This window comes from Saccopteryx leptura, chromosome 3, assembly GCF_036850995.1.
Source record: "Saccopteryx leptura isolate mSacLep1 chromosome 3, mSacLep1_pri_phased_curated, whole genome shotgun sequence".
Taxonomy (NCBI): domain Eukaryota; kingdom Metazoa; phylum Chordata; class Mammalia; order Chiroptera; family Emballonuridae; genus Saccopteryx; species Saccopteryx leptura.
In genome coordinates, this window is record NC_089505.1 from 90,290,368 (window position 1) to 90,308,139 (window position 17,772).

Below are 17,772 nucleotides of genomic sequence, written 5' to 3' on the forward strand. Positions count from 1 at the left end.
TTGAGCTAGTGGAGATGTTATTTATACCATTTTGTAAATATCTTCATATGACCGTAGAGTGAGAGCCTCACTCACAGTGTCAGTCTTCCTAAGAGATTTGCTTGCAGGTTTCATCACTTATGCCAGCGAGTGAAAATTTGGATTAGTGTTACTAAACAAACTAATCTTTATATTAATAATAATCTACAGATGCATATGTCTTAATAGACTTCGACATCATTTAGGGTTTTTGGTTTTTGTTTTATAGGGGTTTGTTTTGTTTTTAAATTTGATTAAGGCTTTTTTGCTTGCTTTTTTTTCAATTTGATTTTCGTTTTTTACATTTTAATTTTGGTTATTTTGGGGCCATTTTTTTATTTTGTTTTCCAAAGGACGCGGATTCTGATAGCGGGGATGATTCTGACAAGAGGTCCTGTGAAGAGAGTTGGAAACTGATTACTTCTCTGAGAGAAAAGCTACCTCCCAGCAAGTTGCAAACCATTGTTAAAAAATGTGGCCTCCCCAGCAGTGGGAAGAAACGAGAACCTATTAAAATGTATCAGATACCCCAAAGAAGGCGCCTGAGCAAAGATTCCAAGTGGGTCACCATCTCAGATCTTAAGATTCAGGCTGTAAAAGAGATTTGCTATGAGGTTGCTCTCAACGATTTTAGGCACAGTCGGCAGGAGATCGAGGCCTTGGCGATTGTTAAGATGAAAGAGCTTTGTGCCATGTATGGGAAGAAAGATCCCAATGAGCGGGACTCCTGGAGGGCAGTGGCCAGGGATGTCTGGGACACTGTAGGTGTTGGGGACGAGAAGATTGATGACATGATGGCCAGTGGTAAAGGTGGAACTGACGTAGATGACCTCAAGGTTCACATAGACAAGCTGGAAGACATTTTGCAAGAAGTCAAAAAGCAAAATAACATGAAAGACGAGGAGATAAAAGTCTTAAGAAATAAAATGCTCAAAATGGAAAAAGTCTTGCCACTGATTGGATCTCAGGAACAGAAAACCCAAGGAAGCCACAAAGCAAAGGAACCTGTTGGTGCTAGTGTCAGTAGCAGCTGTGAGAGTGACGTAAGTAAAGGAGACAGTGGAGAACTTGGGAAAGAAGAGCGTGTTTCCCAGCTCATGAATGGGGACCCCGCTTTCAGACGTGGACGTCTGCGTTGGATGAGACAAGAGCAAATCCGGTTTAAGAACCTGCAACAGCAGGAGATAACAAAGCAGCTTCGTCGGCAGAACGTACCTCATAGATTTATCCCTCCTGAGAATCGGAAGCCCCGGTTCCCTTTTAAGAGCAACCCTAAACACAGAAACTCTTGGAGTCCTGGGACGCATATCATCATAACAGAAGATGAGGTTATAGAGCTTAGAATTCCGAAAGATGAGGATGGAAGAAAAGGAAGTAAGGAGGAGAGCCAAGAAAAGGGTGCTAGAGCAGTTTCTAAGGATCCCCAGTTAGTATGGGGTTCTCAGGGGATGCAGAGTCAAGATCACATCCAAGTTAGCAAGCAGCATATTAATAATCAACAACAGCCACCTCAGTTACGCTGGAGAAGCAATTCCCTCAATAACGGCCAACCGAAAAGTACACGCTGCCAAGCATCTGCCTCGGCAGACTCGTTAAATTCCCACACTGGGCACCCAACTGCTGATCTGCAGACTTTTCAGGCGAAGCGCCATATTCATCAACACCGTCAGTCTTACTGTAATTATAACACTGGAGGTCAGTTAGAGGGCAGTGCCGCCAATTCTTATCAAAGACAGACTGACAAACCCAACCACTGTAGCCAGTTTGTGACACCTCCACGGATGAGGCGGCAGTTCTCGGCACCCAATCTCAAAGCTGGTCGAGAAACCACAGTATAAATTACTGGACACACTTGAAATCCTGGTGGAGGAAACAGGCAGTGGTAGCTTGATATGAGTTGGTTCTAGCCGTGGCCTAGATTTCCTACTATTTACCTTATTATTTGAATGTTGCATTCTTACAGATCTTAACTGATTTTAATATTGTTAAAACATAGAACACTGGTAAATGTTTCAACACTTCCTTTTTGTTTGTATACCATAATGGGCAGTTTCTGGAATTTTGGAGAAAATACTAAGACCTCCCTTTTTTTTTTACCTGAGACTTTCCTCCTTTCTTGTTCCTAGATAATATACTTATGTAGACTGGTCTTGTTTTGGTGAAAGTTTATTATACTATTTTTATAGTGCCTACAAAGTGACCCGATAACCAGAAAGACCTGCCTCTTGGTTTATGCATACATTCAAAGGGGGAATTTGATATGTAGAATTAAATGTCTGTTATTTCCCCATAAATGTTAGACATTAGCTTAAAAATAACACGCAACTATGTGGATACAGCTTTGGATTTCTCATCCGTGTGTGTTCCTTTTTTAAAAAAAATAGAATTGGACTTTCCATAAGCCGAAACGACACGTCTTTGGACTGTTTTACAGTACACAGCTCTGCATCCTCCACGGAGCTTCCACCTCTTCACATTCTTCTACATGCCACACAGAGAAGTAGGCGCTGCATACTGACTCAGTAGGGTGTATTTTTTCTTTTGACTGCATCAGTATATGTATGAAATGGTCAAAATACTGAAATCTTTTAATGACACCATATCTGGATTTCTGTTCGTGGTTTGCATTTTGAAGTTTAATGTATCATTTCTCACACTGAACTATTCGCAAAAATCATGCCAACGGAAATACCAGCAAAATACTTGTATACTCTGAGCAGTATATATAAGTTTATATGGAGGTTATTGGGTGGAGAGAGGAGAGAGATGGGACACGGGAAGAAGGCTGCAGCATTTGGCTGTGTGCTGTGTATTTTCAGTAGACGATGAAGTAATGAAATAGGTTCACTGTGGTTGGGTTTAGAATAAAGATGATGTATAATGAACTATTCTTTGGTAACCAGTAGTAATGCTCACAGACATTCAAGCAAGAAAACTGAAGTCCTGATGAACATTTATTGTATCAATACCTCATTTTACTGTGTTGTGGTCTCAGTTTGCCTCACTGGAGAATCCACTAAAAAAAGATGGATTTTAAAGGGAAGAAAAGAATAGTTTTCTACATCTCTTGAACTTGTCAGAAACTTTCTTAAGAGGTGGTGTGAAGAGCCAGCGACGTCTGCAATTACCTGACTTCACGTTGTTGAAAATTCCCAAGTCACACTAAGTCATCCATTAAACGCTTATCTTCTAGATGGTGTGAAAAATTGCAGCATTTAGCTGCCAAGGAAGCCTTAAAGATTGTGATTATGTAGTCTTTTTCTTTTGCGTGTGGGCACTATGCTTTATTAGAACATTATTTTTAATCATAGTATTTTTTTCTTTGCTCCTAAAAAATGCTTTCTTAATGCACAGAAAGTTGCTTCTAATTAACTTTGTGTGTGTGTGTGTGGGGGGGGGGGGGTGTTTGCTTTTGTAGCTAGAAGAATCCTAGTCTTCAGTTGTGGTTCTGTGGCAGACTAGGCATGGGTGAATGATGTTTGTAATGGTTGACTCACTGAGATGACGGTCTCCTGTGCCATGTGGTTTGAATGTACTCAGTAGGCTACTTCAGGTCAGTCACTTCATTGCATCTCACGTAAACCTCAGTTTTGTCCTTTTTTATTTTTGGACATGGATACATTAACTAGTCCTTTCTTGTGAAAAATTCATTTTCTAATATTAGAATGATAATTCTCAGCTTTCACCTCTGGAGCAAAAGTGGGCTCTTATTACCCTAACCTGAGATAACTTAAGGGTAGGTCTAAATATGTTCATTTTTATGGTGGCCTTTTCATCTCATTTGGAGGTGCCTCTCCCACCGAGCAATGTGAGTTTCTCTTGGTGATCAGGTGACACCGTAGAATGAAAAGTAACACAGTATTTTCATTTATAAATGTGGGTTGTGATAAGCAGTGTACCCAAACTGATAATCTAAAGAACTACATTTGTGTTTGTGTTCCATCTGCTGATCAAGGTGCCTTCATCTTGCTGAAATGTTTAGATATCAGAAAGAGCCCTTAGTTTCAGGTGACCAGGAAGAAATGAAAGAAGGTCTAATTGGTTGCCACTATGTCACTGAATTCATGCATTTGAGAGTATATGGTTGTCTTAGGAAATAATTTTTATTTTTAAAATGACTTCATTGACTCTTTTTACTAAGTAACTATAACTAGTGCTATATTTTTGTGAGCTATTGATATAGCCTATATTGCCATTTGTTTTTTAATTTGACAGTATCTTTCCCTAAGCTTAAATATAAGACCAAAGAGAAATGGTCATAATTAAATCATTGTTATTGAAGTATTTCTAGCTACTGTCATAGTGAAATGAAAAACAAAGTGTTTTTGCTGTTGAAATTATATAATGATCTGACAATAATGGAAATGTAGAAGAGTCTTGATTAATTGTTATAGTTTCAGAAGCCAAAATGGAGAGTCTAAGACATTCTGCTTATATAATAAGTCTAAACCAAAGGGCTTTTCCTTTATATTTGCTTCTAATTCTTTGAGGTGCTTAGAATTGTTTCTTTCACTTGAAATGCAATGAAGTATTGTTTATTTCACTGAAGTGACTTGAACTGACTTCTTGTGCTTTAGGTGCAGGTTGATGCTGACAAAAACAAAACAAAACTAAGGCCCACTGGCACCTGCATTAGAGGCCACTAGACCACAGGAAGTTACATAGGTGTTTTCCACTCAGCTGCTGTACCCCTGTGCCTTCAGGTCCTTTGTAGACTTGCCTTAATGATTTGTACAAAAGACCAGGAGGAGGGGAAGCTGCCCTGTCCCAGTGTACCTTAACGAAGGTACCTTCTGAGGCACAACGCAAAGCAAGCACTTGTTCAATACTGTTAGAGCCAGGTTCTGCGTTGTGGGCAGTTTGCATAACTGACCAGTTTATGTCATCTTTCTGAGGTTTTATAATCTGCTCTAGATACTTAATAGTTTGAACCACTCCATGTGTGAAATTTATTGGTTTCCTCTCATCATTACTGTAAAATCTTCTTGTTTGTGAAAAATGGATTTCTCCTTCAGTTTCTTTAAATTAAAAAAAAAATGGTTGAAGATTGTCTTTGAGTGTAAGATCTACCAGAAAAAGTTTGTAATGTTGAAAAAAATAAAGTCCTCTTTCAATAAAAGTTGAAATCATCTTTTAAGAGTGTTATTTCTCTTTGACCTGGGAGGAGGGAAAGGGAAACAGGGTGATGCTACTAGGCCTTATTTTGACTTCATTATTGCTTTTGCTTTTGCAAGTGGTTGTAAACCACATCTTTTTCTTTTTTTAATTTTTACATGAACTTGATTAGCTTAAGCTATTTTTTCTTTTTTCTTTTTTTTTTTTTTTTTGAGAGACAGGAAAGGAGAGAGATGAGAAGCATCAACTAGTAGTTGTGTCACTTTGTTTATTGATTGCTTCTCATATGTGCCTTGATTGGGGGGTTAGCATGAGGCTCCAGCTAAGCCAGTGATCCTGTGCTCAAGCCAGCGACCCCCCACTCAAGCTGGTGACCTCTGGGATTTGAACCTAGTAACTCAGCGTCACAGGTCAACACTGTCCACTGCACCACCACCTGTCAGGCTAAGCTTTTGCTTTTTTAACCTTTTTCTATATAATAAATAGGGTCTTTAAACCTCTACTTTAGGCTACATTTTACTTAAAAACCTTTCTAGTATGAGGTGAATGAGGAGATACCAAATATCACTTTCGGATTTCTTTGAGTTTACCTTAAACTATGCTTTCAAATTTTTAATTAATCTTGATTTAAAGTTTTTAAAAATGAAAAGATATACTTCTTTTCATATGAATAGGAACTGAATTTTTAATCAGCTTTGAGTAACTGTTTAGCTCTTTTATTTTCCCTTTAACCACTGCTTTTCTCCACCCGTAGTATTGGTTCTTTGCTAGAGGTGAAATAGGACAGAGCAGAAGATGTTCCTGGAGTAGACCACCACCAGTCTGACTGTTGAGGTGTTGATGAGAACTGGGTCATAGATGTCTCCTGGCTATTGCCTGCTTATCTGCCGTTAAAGAGGAAGGCAGTATTAGCAAAAGAAGCCAAGCCTTGAATGTAAAAAAACAGCCTTACCAGAAAACCTAGAATAGTGAGGTTGACTGTGCCTTAAATGCCACCTCCTTCAGTGTTGCTTTGTCTAATTGTAGCACCATCATCTCTCACCTAGCATATTGTAGTAGCCTCCGAGCTTGTCTTATTTACTTCTGTTCTTGACTCATGTAATCCTTTTTTCTCATAACACCTAGCATCATCTTTTAAAAACAAAAATCAGATTGTATCAGTGGCTTCCCATTCATTGTACTTTAAAATCTGAACATCTTATTTTATTTTTATTAAATTTATTCAGATAACATTGGTTAATAAGATTATATAAATTTCAGGTGTACACCTTTCTAATATGACATCTGTATCCTCTATTGTGTGTTTATCACTTGAAGCCTAATCTCCTTTTCTCACCATATATTTGATCCCTTCACCCTTCATCTTCCTCCCGCCTCCCCTTTCCTCTCTGGTTATCATCCATCTGTTTTCTGTATCTATATAAAATCTGAACTTCTTACCAATTAAATCTACAAGGCTTTCCATGTTTTGGCTTCTTGCCTGCCTCTCTGACTTGATCACTTAACATTCTCACAGTTGTATGCACTTTGGACTTTTGTTCCCTCAACATGCCAAGTTTGTTCTCACCTCAAGGCTTCTGCACTTGTTCAAGACTGGAACCCTTTCTTACCATACTTAACCTCTCCTCCAGATCTGTACTCATGTGCCATTTTTCCTGCCCCAGACCAACTTCCACTGTTTGTTTTTGGTTTTTTTTTAATTAAATTTTTTTTTATTTTTAGAGAGAGAGAGAAACATCAATTTATCATTTTACTAATTTATGCATTCATTGGTTGATTATTTTATGTGCCCTGAGCAAAGATCAAACCCACAACATTGGTTTATTGGGAAGATGCTCCAACCAACTGAGCTGCCTGACCGGGGCCTCACTGTATTTAATAATGATAACCAGTAGTTGTCTTTGTACGTGTTTGGTTCTTCCATGAGAATGTAAACTCACCTGGAAAACTGTCTTGTTTGCTTCACCATTTATATGTACACATTACGCAGAAGAGTGGTTCTCAAACTATAATGTGCATCAGAGTTCCTCAGGGGTCTTATGGTTCAGGAGGTGTGGAATGGGGCCTGATGATCTGCATTTCTGTTAGTTCCCAGGTGATGCGGATTCTGCTGAATCAGCAGTCACTTTTGAGAACCATTGGTCTAGAACAGGAGTTCGCAAGCTTTTTGTAAAAGGCCAGATAGTACATAGTTTAGGCTTTGTGGGCCCCTTTGTTGCAACTCTGCAGCTATACAACTATACTGTTGTAGTAGAAATGCAATCATTGACAGTATGCAAAGGAACAGACATGGCTGTGTCCAATAAAACCATGTTTATAAAAACAGGCAGTAGGTGGGGCTTGGCCCTCACCATATTTGGCTGGCCCCTGATCTAGAAGATAGCTACTTTTGAGAGCTATTAACCAGAAGATTAATAAATGACTGTGTATGTGAGCTAGGAGACAGCTGTGTGCCAGATGTTGGTGATTCAGTGGTGAGTGACAGGTCCCAGGCCTCGTGAAGTTCACACAGTTGTGGCAGAGACGGCCATTAGACAGTCACACCAATGGTTATAAGGTGTATTTGTGCCAAATGATGGGGGCTGGGGAAGGAATGCAGGGTGCTTGGAAAGTTTACAATGAGGCCTCAGGGAATGTAGGGTGGTCTCTCCTTGCTCTCTGCAGATGATCTTTTGTTTCACTGAGAAAAAGAAGCAATCAGAAGAAAACTTGCCTTTCTTCCCACTTCCAGTTCTCCGTGCATCCATACCCAGACTTGACCCTGCTCCTTTCTTAGCCTGGCCCTTGTTTCTACATCCCTTTTTGGCCACCTCCCCAAGGACTTCCTGTACATTTACCCCTTCTCTCTTACAACATCAGTTTCTCTCCTGTATTATTCCTGTCCACACACAAGCGTGGCTTCCTATCATCAGTTTCCAAAAAGCCCCATTTCCCTGTGAGCTGTCACTTTATTTCTCTGTATCTTCTTACAGGAATTCTCCTTGAGAGCGTTTTCTGTACTCTTTACCCACTGGTCCACCTCCCGTTGTTTCTTTTGATTGTGTCCTCCCCATTCTTGCTTGAACTCACTCCAGTCAAACTCTTGTTCCCACCTTACTGCTGAAGCCACTCTTATCAGAGTCCAAAGCTGTTTGCAGTGGCAGTTTTGGGGGTGTTTTCTCTGTCCTCGTCTGCCAAGTCTTTCTGGCAGTTAACACAGTTGCATACTCTTTACTCTTCTTGGGACACTTTGTTCACTTGGCTTCTCCTTTTCCTCTGGCCACATTTATGGTCTCTGTGGCCACAGACACTGGCTATCTCTGTATCTGTCCATCTTTTCATGCATTTCTGTGCTGACATCCTAGTGCACTGTCTCTGTTTTCTGTTTACTATCTTTCTCACCACTGTATTCCTAGCATCTGACACACAGTAGAGATGAAAAAGGTATTTGTTGACTGAATGGATGGATGGTGGTTAAAAGAGAGTGTGTTCTGGAGTCCAGTTGTGTGTATTCAAATCCCATTTTCTCTGCTTATTAACTCTGATCCTTAGAAAGTTACTTAATTACTTAAAATTTTTGTCTTTAACATGAGGATGAACAATAGTATCATTTTCATAGGGTTCTTGAGAAAATTCATGTTAAACATTAAGAACACTTCTGGCAGATGAGAGAGAATGTTCTGGAAGGGGGAACAGCCAGTACAGTGCCTTTATAAATATGAGGCATGTATTGAACCAGCTAGGAATCCTTATAAACACAAAGGCTACTGATAAATATATTAAATAGATTCATTTTTATGTGCTTTTTTATAATTATTCTAGTTTTCACCCTGAAATCAACAGAACAGTATCTGAATCTCTTTATCCATTTGTTATAGGAAAATCCAATGCCTAGTTTTTCTGGTGACATACAAAATGTCCTTCTTGGAAGCTCACATGCAGCTTACTTTGGGGAAGAGGCGACCAGTTCAGGAAATGATATTGATTTTTAGACTGCCAACTGCAGGCAGAAATGAAAATTAAAGTTTTTATTTAAACTTAAATACAGTTAAAGTTTCAAGTCCGTGGCATTATGGGAAATCTTTTTATGTCAGCATAATACCACTAGAGCACAACCTTTAGGGAAGGTCAGCCTCCTACCTAAACTGTCAAAATCTGAAGATATTGCTTTCTTTGATAATTTGACCAGCTTGTAAATCTATTCTTAAAGAAATTTCTCAAATTAAGCCAGTCACAAAAAGCCAAAACTGTACGATCCCACTTACATGATATACTTAGTCAGAAACATAGAGCCTGGGCCCTGGCCGGTTGGCTCAGTGGTAGAGCGTCGGCCTGGCGTGTGGAAGTCCCAGGTTCGATTCCCGGCCAGGGCACACAGGAGAAGCGCCCATCTGCTTCTCCACCCCTCCCCTTCTCCTTCCTCTCTGTTTCTCTCTTCCCCTCCCGCAGCCAAGGCTCCACTGGAGCAAAGTTGGCCCAAGCGCTGAGGATGGCTCCATGGCCTCTGCCTCAGGTGCTGGAATGGCTCTGGTTGCAGCAGAGCAATGCCCCAGATGGGCAGAGCATCGTCCCCTGGTAGGCATGCTGGGTGGATCCCGGTCGGGCGCATGTGGGAGTCTGTCTGACTGCCTCCCCGTTTCAACTTCAGAAAAAAATACAAAAAAAGAAAAAGAAACATAGAGCCTGACCAGGTAGTGGTCCAGTGGATAGAGCATCAGAGTGGGATGCGGAGGACCCAGGTTTGAGACCCCGAGGTCGCCAGTTTGAGCACGGGCTCATCTGGTTTGAGCAAAGCTCACCAGCTTGGACCCAAGGTCACTGGCTTGAGCAACAGGTTACTCGGTCTGCTGAAGGCCCCCAGTCAAGGCACATATGAGAAAGCAATCAATGAACAACTAAGTAGCAGTGGAAAACTGATGGTTGATGCTTCTCATCTCTCTTTGTTCCTATCTGTCTGTTCCTATCTGTCTCTGTAAAAAAAAGAAAAGAAAGAAACATATAAAGCAGAATAGTGGTTGCTGGGGGAGGGGAGGGGGGTGCCAGGAATGGGAAGCTGGTGTTTGATGGATATAGTTTTAGTTTTCCGAGATGAAAAGAATTCTGGAGATAGGTGGTGTTCATGGTTACACATTATGAATGTATTTCATACCACTGAACTGTATACTTAAAAATGGTTAAGATGGTAAATTTTATGTGTATTTTATTTACTACAATAAAATAATGGGAGGAAATTTTGTAAATCCTCAAGGTAATATTTTTCTTTCACCAACATTCTTTTTTTGCTTAAAGAATCTCATATAATGGTATAGGTTTTTTTTTAGGAAACCCTCTCTTTTATTTTGAAACAATTCAAATCTACCTAGAATCTGGAAAAAAAATAGTACAATGAACGTTTGTATACCCTTATGTATATATTTTCCTGAATCACTTGAGAGTTGGGTAGAGATATCCTGACAGTTTACTCCTAAATACTTCCATGTGTATCTCCTAAAATCAAAGATGTTTTCTTGATATTATTTTTCTAGCCAAGAAATTTAACATTGATTCAATATCATGTCATATAGAGTTTATTTTCAGTTTTCCCTAATTGTCTAAAAAAATATGTTGGAAGTTGTGTGTGTGTGTGTGTGTGTGTGTGTGTGTGTGTGTGTGTGTGTGTGTTAATGCAAGATCCTGTTAAGGTTTATATTGCATTTGGTTTTCCTGTTTCTTTTGTGTTTTTTGTTTGTTTTTTATTTTGGCTTTATTTTATTTTCCTTTTTAAAATCTCTAACATGTTAATATATAAATACTTCTGTTATCTGGGGCATAAGGTTATGATGGGGATTAAATAATGTTACATAATAGAACATAAGGTCACACCAATATACATGATCGATCAAAGTTCTCCACAGAAACCGAACAAGTAGGATATATACATACCTATATACAATTCTGTGAGAGATTTACTTCAAGGAATTGGTTCACAATTATGAGGGCTGACAAGTCTGAAATCTGTAGAGCAGGCCCACAGCCTGGAAATTCAAGGTAGAGCTGATACCTGGGTCCTATACCTGCGGGTTGGTAACCAGGCAGGGTTTCTGTGTTGCTGTCTTGAGGCAGAATTGCTTTTTCTTCGGAAAACCTCAGTCTTTGATCTTCAGGCCTTCAGCTGATTGAAGGAGGACCACGTACATTATGGGAGGTAATCTGCTTTAATCAGCTTACTGATTTAAGTGTTACTCACATATAAAAAGTACCTTCACAGCAACGTGAAGACTGATGCTTGACCAAATAACTGGGTATATATCATATAATAGCCTAGCCAGTTGACACATAAAGTTAACTATCACACTACAGCATGTGGTTAATACTTGGTTCTTAAGTTTGGTTTCCTAGATTTAATTCTAACTTTGCTTTTTGGGAGCCAAGTTCCTTTGAGCAAATATTGTATGTACCCTCTCTGTGATTCAGTATTCTCTGTTAAAGCAACTTACAGAGTTGTTACAGGATTAGCTGATACAGGTAATGTGTTCAGAATAGGGTAGCACAGAATAAATGTGCAGGAGATTATGGTTGTTATTATTAAATAGACAAATATTATCACTTGTTTTAAAATATGGAATTACAATATACAATTTTTAAATGAATCAGACTCCCTGGCCAGTGTCTCAGTGGATAGAGTGTCAGCCTGGTGTATGGACATCCTGGATTTGATTCCTGGTCAGAGCACACAGAAGTGATCATCTGCTTCTCCCCCACCCTACCTCTCCGCTTCTCTCCCTTTTCTCCTCCCATAGCCAGTAGCTTGATTGGTTCAAGTGTGGCCCCGGGTGCTGAGGATAGCTCATTTAGTGCCCGTGTAAGCCTCGGGCACTAAAAATAATTCGGTTGATTTGAGGATTGGCCCTAGATTTGGGGGGAGGGTTCTGGGTAGATCCCAGTCGGGGCACTTGCAGGAGTCTATCTCCCCTCCTCTCACCTAAAAACATTAAAAAATTTTAAAAAGTAAATGAAACAGACATTTTTATATTTGTTAGTCTTATTGTTTTCCTTCCCCTCAGGTTTTAGGTATAAATACAGTAACTAATCATTCTGGATGTCACAGTTTCAATATTCTGCCCCGGTATCACCATTAGCACACTCTGTTTTTCAGACCGTTCATTCTGATGTTTGGTTTGCAGAATATCCATGCATAATATTGAAGATTACTGACCTTTTAAAGATGGTTCATGGTTTATTCTATAGTTGAACAGAGAACCAGCAAATTAGCCATCTGTCAGCTGACACACTCAGACCAACTGAGCTATCCTCAGTGCCCAGGGCCACACACGAACCAATTGGGCCACAGGCTGCTGGAGGTAAAGAGAGAGGGATGGAGGAGAGGGAAAAGGAAAGAAGCAGTTGGTTGCTTCTCCTCCATGCCCTGACCGGAAATTGAACCAAGGACGTCCATACACCAGGCCGGCATTCTATCCACTGAGCCACAGGCCAGGGCCGGTGATAAATTCTTAATATCACGCAAAACTATTCATTATCTTCTGCCATAATCTTAAAAGGTTATAGTTTATTTTACATTGGTATTTTTGAAGAGTCTAGACCCCATTCTCATTTGTCGGGTTGTTTCCTTGAGATTAGATTTAGGTTAAACATTGTGGTAGGAATGCTATGAAAGTGGCACCATGTACTTCTAATGCATCACTTCGGTATACATGTCAATTTGTCATGTTATCGACGATGTTCAAGTTTAATAAATTTAATGTGATGTTCTCCAGTTCTTTTTCTTACTAAGAGGTATCTAGGCTGACACTTGGGATTGTGTGACTATCCTGTCTTCCATCCACCTTTCACTCAATTCTTTTAGCCCTTTTATGGTCCTTGCCTGATTCGATTACTACATAGAGTGATTTTCTGATTGTTATGATGTCTGCATTTTTAAATTTTATTTATTTATTTATTTATTTGTATTTTTCTGAAGCTGGAAATGGGGAGAGACAATTAGACAGACTCCCGCATGCGCCCAACTGGGATCCACCTGGCACGCCCACCAGGGGGCGAGCTCTGCCCACCAGGGGGCAATGCTCTGCCCCTCCGGGGCGTCGCTCTGTTGCGACCAGAGCCACTCCAGCGCCCGGGGTAGAGGCCAAGGAGCCATCCCCAACGCCCGGGCCATCTTTGCTCCAATGGAGCCTCGGCTGCGGGAGGGGAAGAGAGAGACAGAGAAGAAGGAGAGGAGGAGGGGTGGAGAAGCAGATGGGCGCTTCTCCTGTGTGCCCTGGCCGGGAATCGAACCTGGGACTCCTGCACGCCAGGCCGACGCTCTACCACTGAGCCAACCAGCCAGGGCCATGATGTCTGCATTTTTAAACTGGCTTTTTTCTTTGATTTCTCTCTCTCTTTTTTTTTTTTTTTTTTTGCTAACAAGAGCTTTCCCTTTTTCCTTCTTTCTTTTATTGTCACTGTGGACTCATGGAGTCTTTTTATACTAAGAATGCGCTGTATTTTTCCTGTTACTGGGGTTGGCCACAGGGACTTGGTGTCCTTTTGAAGTGGCCCCACTGGTCTTTAAAACTCCGTGCTTTCTGGCCCTGAACATTCCAGGCTCCCCTGTACTCTCCCTGCTCCAAACCTGGACTCAGTCATTGCCCGAGTAACATTGGCTCAGTCATTGCCCCGAGTAACATTAGAAACCAAGATCTGGGTGCTAGGTATACTTAGAAAATAAACTTTTTAACACATTGCCAGTCATTTTGATGGTGTCTTGATACCATTTTAAGAAGACTTTCTTGTGTGTTTTTAAGTAGTTTATCATTTGGTCCTTCCTGCAGTCCTGTGTTAGGCAAGTCAAATACTAAAATCTTCATTTTAAAGGTGACAAAGGTGAAGTGTAGAGAGGATTTAACTTTCCCAGAATTACAAGACTAGAAAGCAGGTCCCAGGAGCAAAACACAAGTCTTTTTACCTGCTGGTTTAATGTGTTTCTTCCTTCTTTTTTGCCATAGTACTTCGTCTTCTAAAAGTGTGTTTAGATATCCAGGAAAGCCGGGTTGCTGGCTCTTGGTCTTTGCCAGCTCCACTAAAGAGAGAAAACTTCCTTTGTGAGACTGAGGGACAAAGGACGGGAGCCTTGAAAACATTGGCATCCTCCTTAGTTAGCATTGCCGCCAGCCTCCTTTTGTAATAGTGCTTGCTGCCGAGGCTTCCCGTGGTCCTCCCTAACTCCTGGGGTATTTGATATGTGACCCAGAGAGTTCTGTTTGAGAACAGTGCACTGGCAGACCCAACCCCCTGCCTCAGGACAGCTTGTAATAAAGTCCCTCCAAGGAAGTGGGATGTGTGGGCAGTATGTTTTAAAAATGCCATGCTTATGCTATGATTTTAGTGTTTTGCTATGCAAAGGTCTTCCCTTAACTTAAGGAAGGTTTCTTTACCTTATTTTATTATAGAAACAGCGCAAGCTTTTTTCCACTTATACTCCAAGGAACAGTTTGAGACATTTACCCCCAATCTCTCCCACCATGTGGGATATCTATTTACATACTGTTTGTATATTTGTGCTTTACATATAAAAAGAGTGTATTTTCTTATCCCTCAAGAATGATTTTTTGCTTTCTTCCCGGTGATACCCTTGTTGAGAATGCATAGAGTAGAGTAGAGGACGATATCTGATTTGTATTTACAATTCATTTGGTACTGTAATAGTATATTTTAAAACGAAGTATCTTTATTGAATAACTAAATGCAACCTATAGATTATTTCAATCCTAATATCACTGTGGTCTTTTAGTTGCCCGAAGGCTAAACTCATCCTACAGCTGAAAAGATGATAATATTTCATCCTCTGAAGGGAATTCAGAGTCCACAGTCCCAATTTTTTTCTCATCCAAACAGCTAGATAATTGGAAACGTTGCTGATGCTGGTGAATTTAATTGTTTCCAGTATTGTTTTTCTCTGGAATTTTTTCTTCTTGATGTATAAAGACACTACTTAAATATATTTTAACATTTAAGGAACAGAACACATGCATTGTTTTTCTTCAAAATATCCCCCCTTTCTCTACTACAACCCCAAATAAAGAACTCTTGAGTCTGAGGAAGTAGAAGGAGACTGCAGTTAACCTGTTGGGTTTTTTTTTTAACATTTACCCATTGCAGTCTATCTTGCGTGCTTTGCGGGTTTTCTCCCTAAGTGTAACATTTATCTGTATGTCTTCCTTTTTATCACTATTTCCTGCCTGCTCCCATCTTTTTTTTTTAATCATTTGCTGTCTGTCCCCGATTTTCCTTTCCTTGTCCTCCCCACTCACCTCTGCTCCTACATGTGGTCTCCTTTCTCCTTCTTCAGGACTATGAGAGCAAATTGCAGGCCTTGCAGAAGCAGGTGGAGACGCGGTCCCTGGTGGCAGAAACGACTGAAGAGGAAGAGGAGGAAGAAGAAGGTGAAATCTAGAGACTGACACTTACCTGTGTATATAGATTAGTCCTTTATCTGCAAAGAGAGCTAGGTTTGGGGGGGGGGGGGTAAAAAAAAAAGCTGGGTTTGACCATAGGTGGCCCTGCCATATATTGACATTTTACTGTGGCGATTTGAAGATGATTTGTTTAAAGACGCTCCACATGAGAATCCAGGCTGTATTCCACGAGGTGGGAGTGGGACGGGACCGTCAGAGCACAAGATTTCTGAGCATAGTCTTTGGACAAACCTCTTGGGCCCTTGACTTACACTGCCCGACATTACGTGCATGTGAAGTTCATATATGTATTGCAGAAAAACATAGGGCTTAATTCTTGTCAGTGTGTTCTGTTCTGTTTCCTCATTTACAGTTTATGTCAGGGGTTTTCCAGTGAGGACTTTGGGACATATCAGTGCATGTTAAATGTACCTCTCTTAATTCTTCCAAGAGTATCTTAGTTGAGTTAAGGCTTTGTTAGCTATTGCCTTATATTGCAATATAAATATTCATCACATTTCACTTCTCCACTCAGCCCCTCAGGAATTTCAGGCCCCAAATTAACTTTGAAGCAACTTTTAATTTATGTGTTAAATTACACCACTCACAAAAATTAGGGGATATTTTCACTTCGTATTCAATTTTGAAATATCCCCTAATTTTTGTGAGCAGTATATTTTTAAATATCTAGGTGAAATAAGACCTTTCCTCTTGTACTGGAAAGAAAAATAGATATAGATATAGTTATGTGGCATTGAACAATATACTAAGGGTTTTTTTAAAATTACAAACCCTCTACAAAAGGTAGAGATACCTTTTTAAAAAAGGAAGAGAAATCTATTTCTCTGATGTATTGTTGAAAATAAACAGTAGGGTTTTTAAAAGTCTTCTGAAGTGTATATACTGCTTTCATAATATCAACAGAATTAGTAATCTTTACTGAAATAAGAAACCCGAGAGCCGTCTATGGGAGCAGACCGGAAGACCACCTCACTCTGAGGAAGAGCAGAGGTGGAGGAGGGTGTGTTCCCACCCAGCTGCGCCTGAGGCCACTGTTAATGACCCCGCTTCCTCTTTCAGTTCCTTGGACACAGCATGAGTTCGAGCTGGCCCAGTGGGCCTTCCGGAAGTGGAAGGCTCACCAGTTTACCTCACTGAGGGACTTACTCTGGGGCAATGCTGTTTACCTGAAGGAGGCCAACGCTATCAGCGTGGAGTTGAAGAAGAAGGTATGGAGGGAGCGTGGCCGTGGCCCATTCGAGTGGAGCTGACCCTGGTGGGCTTTGTGGCGCTCGTCTGGGATTGAGCTTTCCCTTGGGTGAACCCACCTGCTTCTGTTAGGATACACGCATATGTGCACCTATATTTAATGTGTGTGCCTAGAGCATCGTAGGTACTCCGTCTATATTTATTGAGTGTAATTTTTAAAATAACGTGTTTTCTAGCTCATTTTATAAATAAGGAGATCGTGTTCCTGACAAGACCAGAGAAGCGTGTTAGTAGAAATATGCTTTTCTGGGGTTTCTGAAATTTTCAGTTTTCTTTCCATTTCTTACCATTAAGTCTGCACCTTTAGTCCGGTGTGCCCCTCATCTTCTAGGGCCTCAGAGGCAGATTTGTGTAGGTGACAGGTGCATGTGCTCTGCACTCAGACGGCCACTTCCATTCCAACTCTCCTGGGCGTGTGGATAACAGCCCTGTCTCCACACCCTCAGCTACGGAGTGCGCTTGGCCCCAGTGCCTGCCACCCAGGGCTTTTGTGAGGGAGGACAAGTGGACATTCTGTATGTCTGGTGTCTAGCAGTGTCCTGACTACTGAGATTACAGGGGGCAATGTTGTGTGGTAGGTAAGAGCGCAGGCTGCCTGACTCGGGGTGCAGTGCCCACTCTGTCCTGGGCTGTGTTCTAGTTCTGTGAGATGAGGAACAGATGTCTTCTTCGTCCATAATCTCAGCCACCCATCTCATTTTGTAATTACCAATTAATTACTTCTTCCTTCAAGTAGACTAAAGGGAGACAGGACTGTCTTTTTTCTTACTGCTATACATTAGCGTTTAATTAAATATTGTTGGTGGAAATGTAACATGGTAGGAGGAATAAGTGACATTGTGTGTGGAAAGCTTTACCGTGTAGGAAGCACTTTGAAGAGTAGTAGTTGTAAACCCCTGAATTTAAAATTGAGAGCCATGACATGTTCCCCTCGTCCCACCCCCATTGGCGAGAGGCTAGT

General features: G+C 40.7%; 1 protein-coding gene across 28 annotated transcripts in view; it reads left to right on the forward strand.

The window, feature by feature from the left end:
* The window catches only part of KIF1B (kinesin family member 1B), a 150,801-nt gene that overhangs the window by 91,909 nt on the left and 41,120 nt on the right, over positions 1–17,772 (forward strand). For 27 of the 28 annotated variants that reach the window (XM_066375007.1, XM_066375012.1, XM_066375011.1 and 24 more), the window contains 2 exons: positions 15,437–15,530; positions 16,623–16,771. In XM_066375007.1, the coding sequence (XP_066231104.1) occupies positions 15,437–15,530; positions 16,623–16,771 (243 nt within the window). Of the gene's footprint in view, positions 1–371; positions 5,120–15,436; positions 15,531–16,622; positions 16,772–17,772 lie in introns of those variants that run through there. The other variant, XM_066375033.1, reaches the window with a different exon arrangement.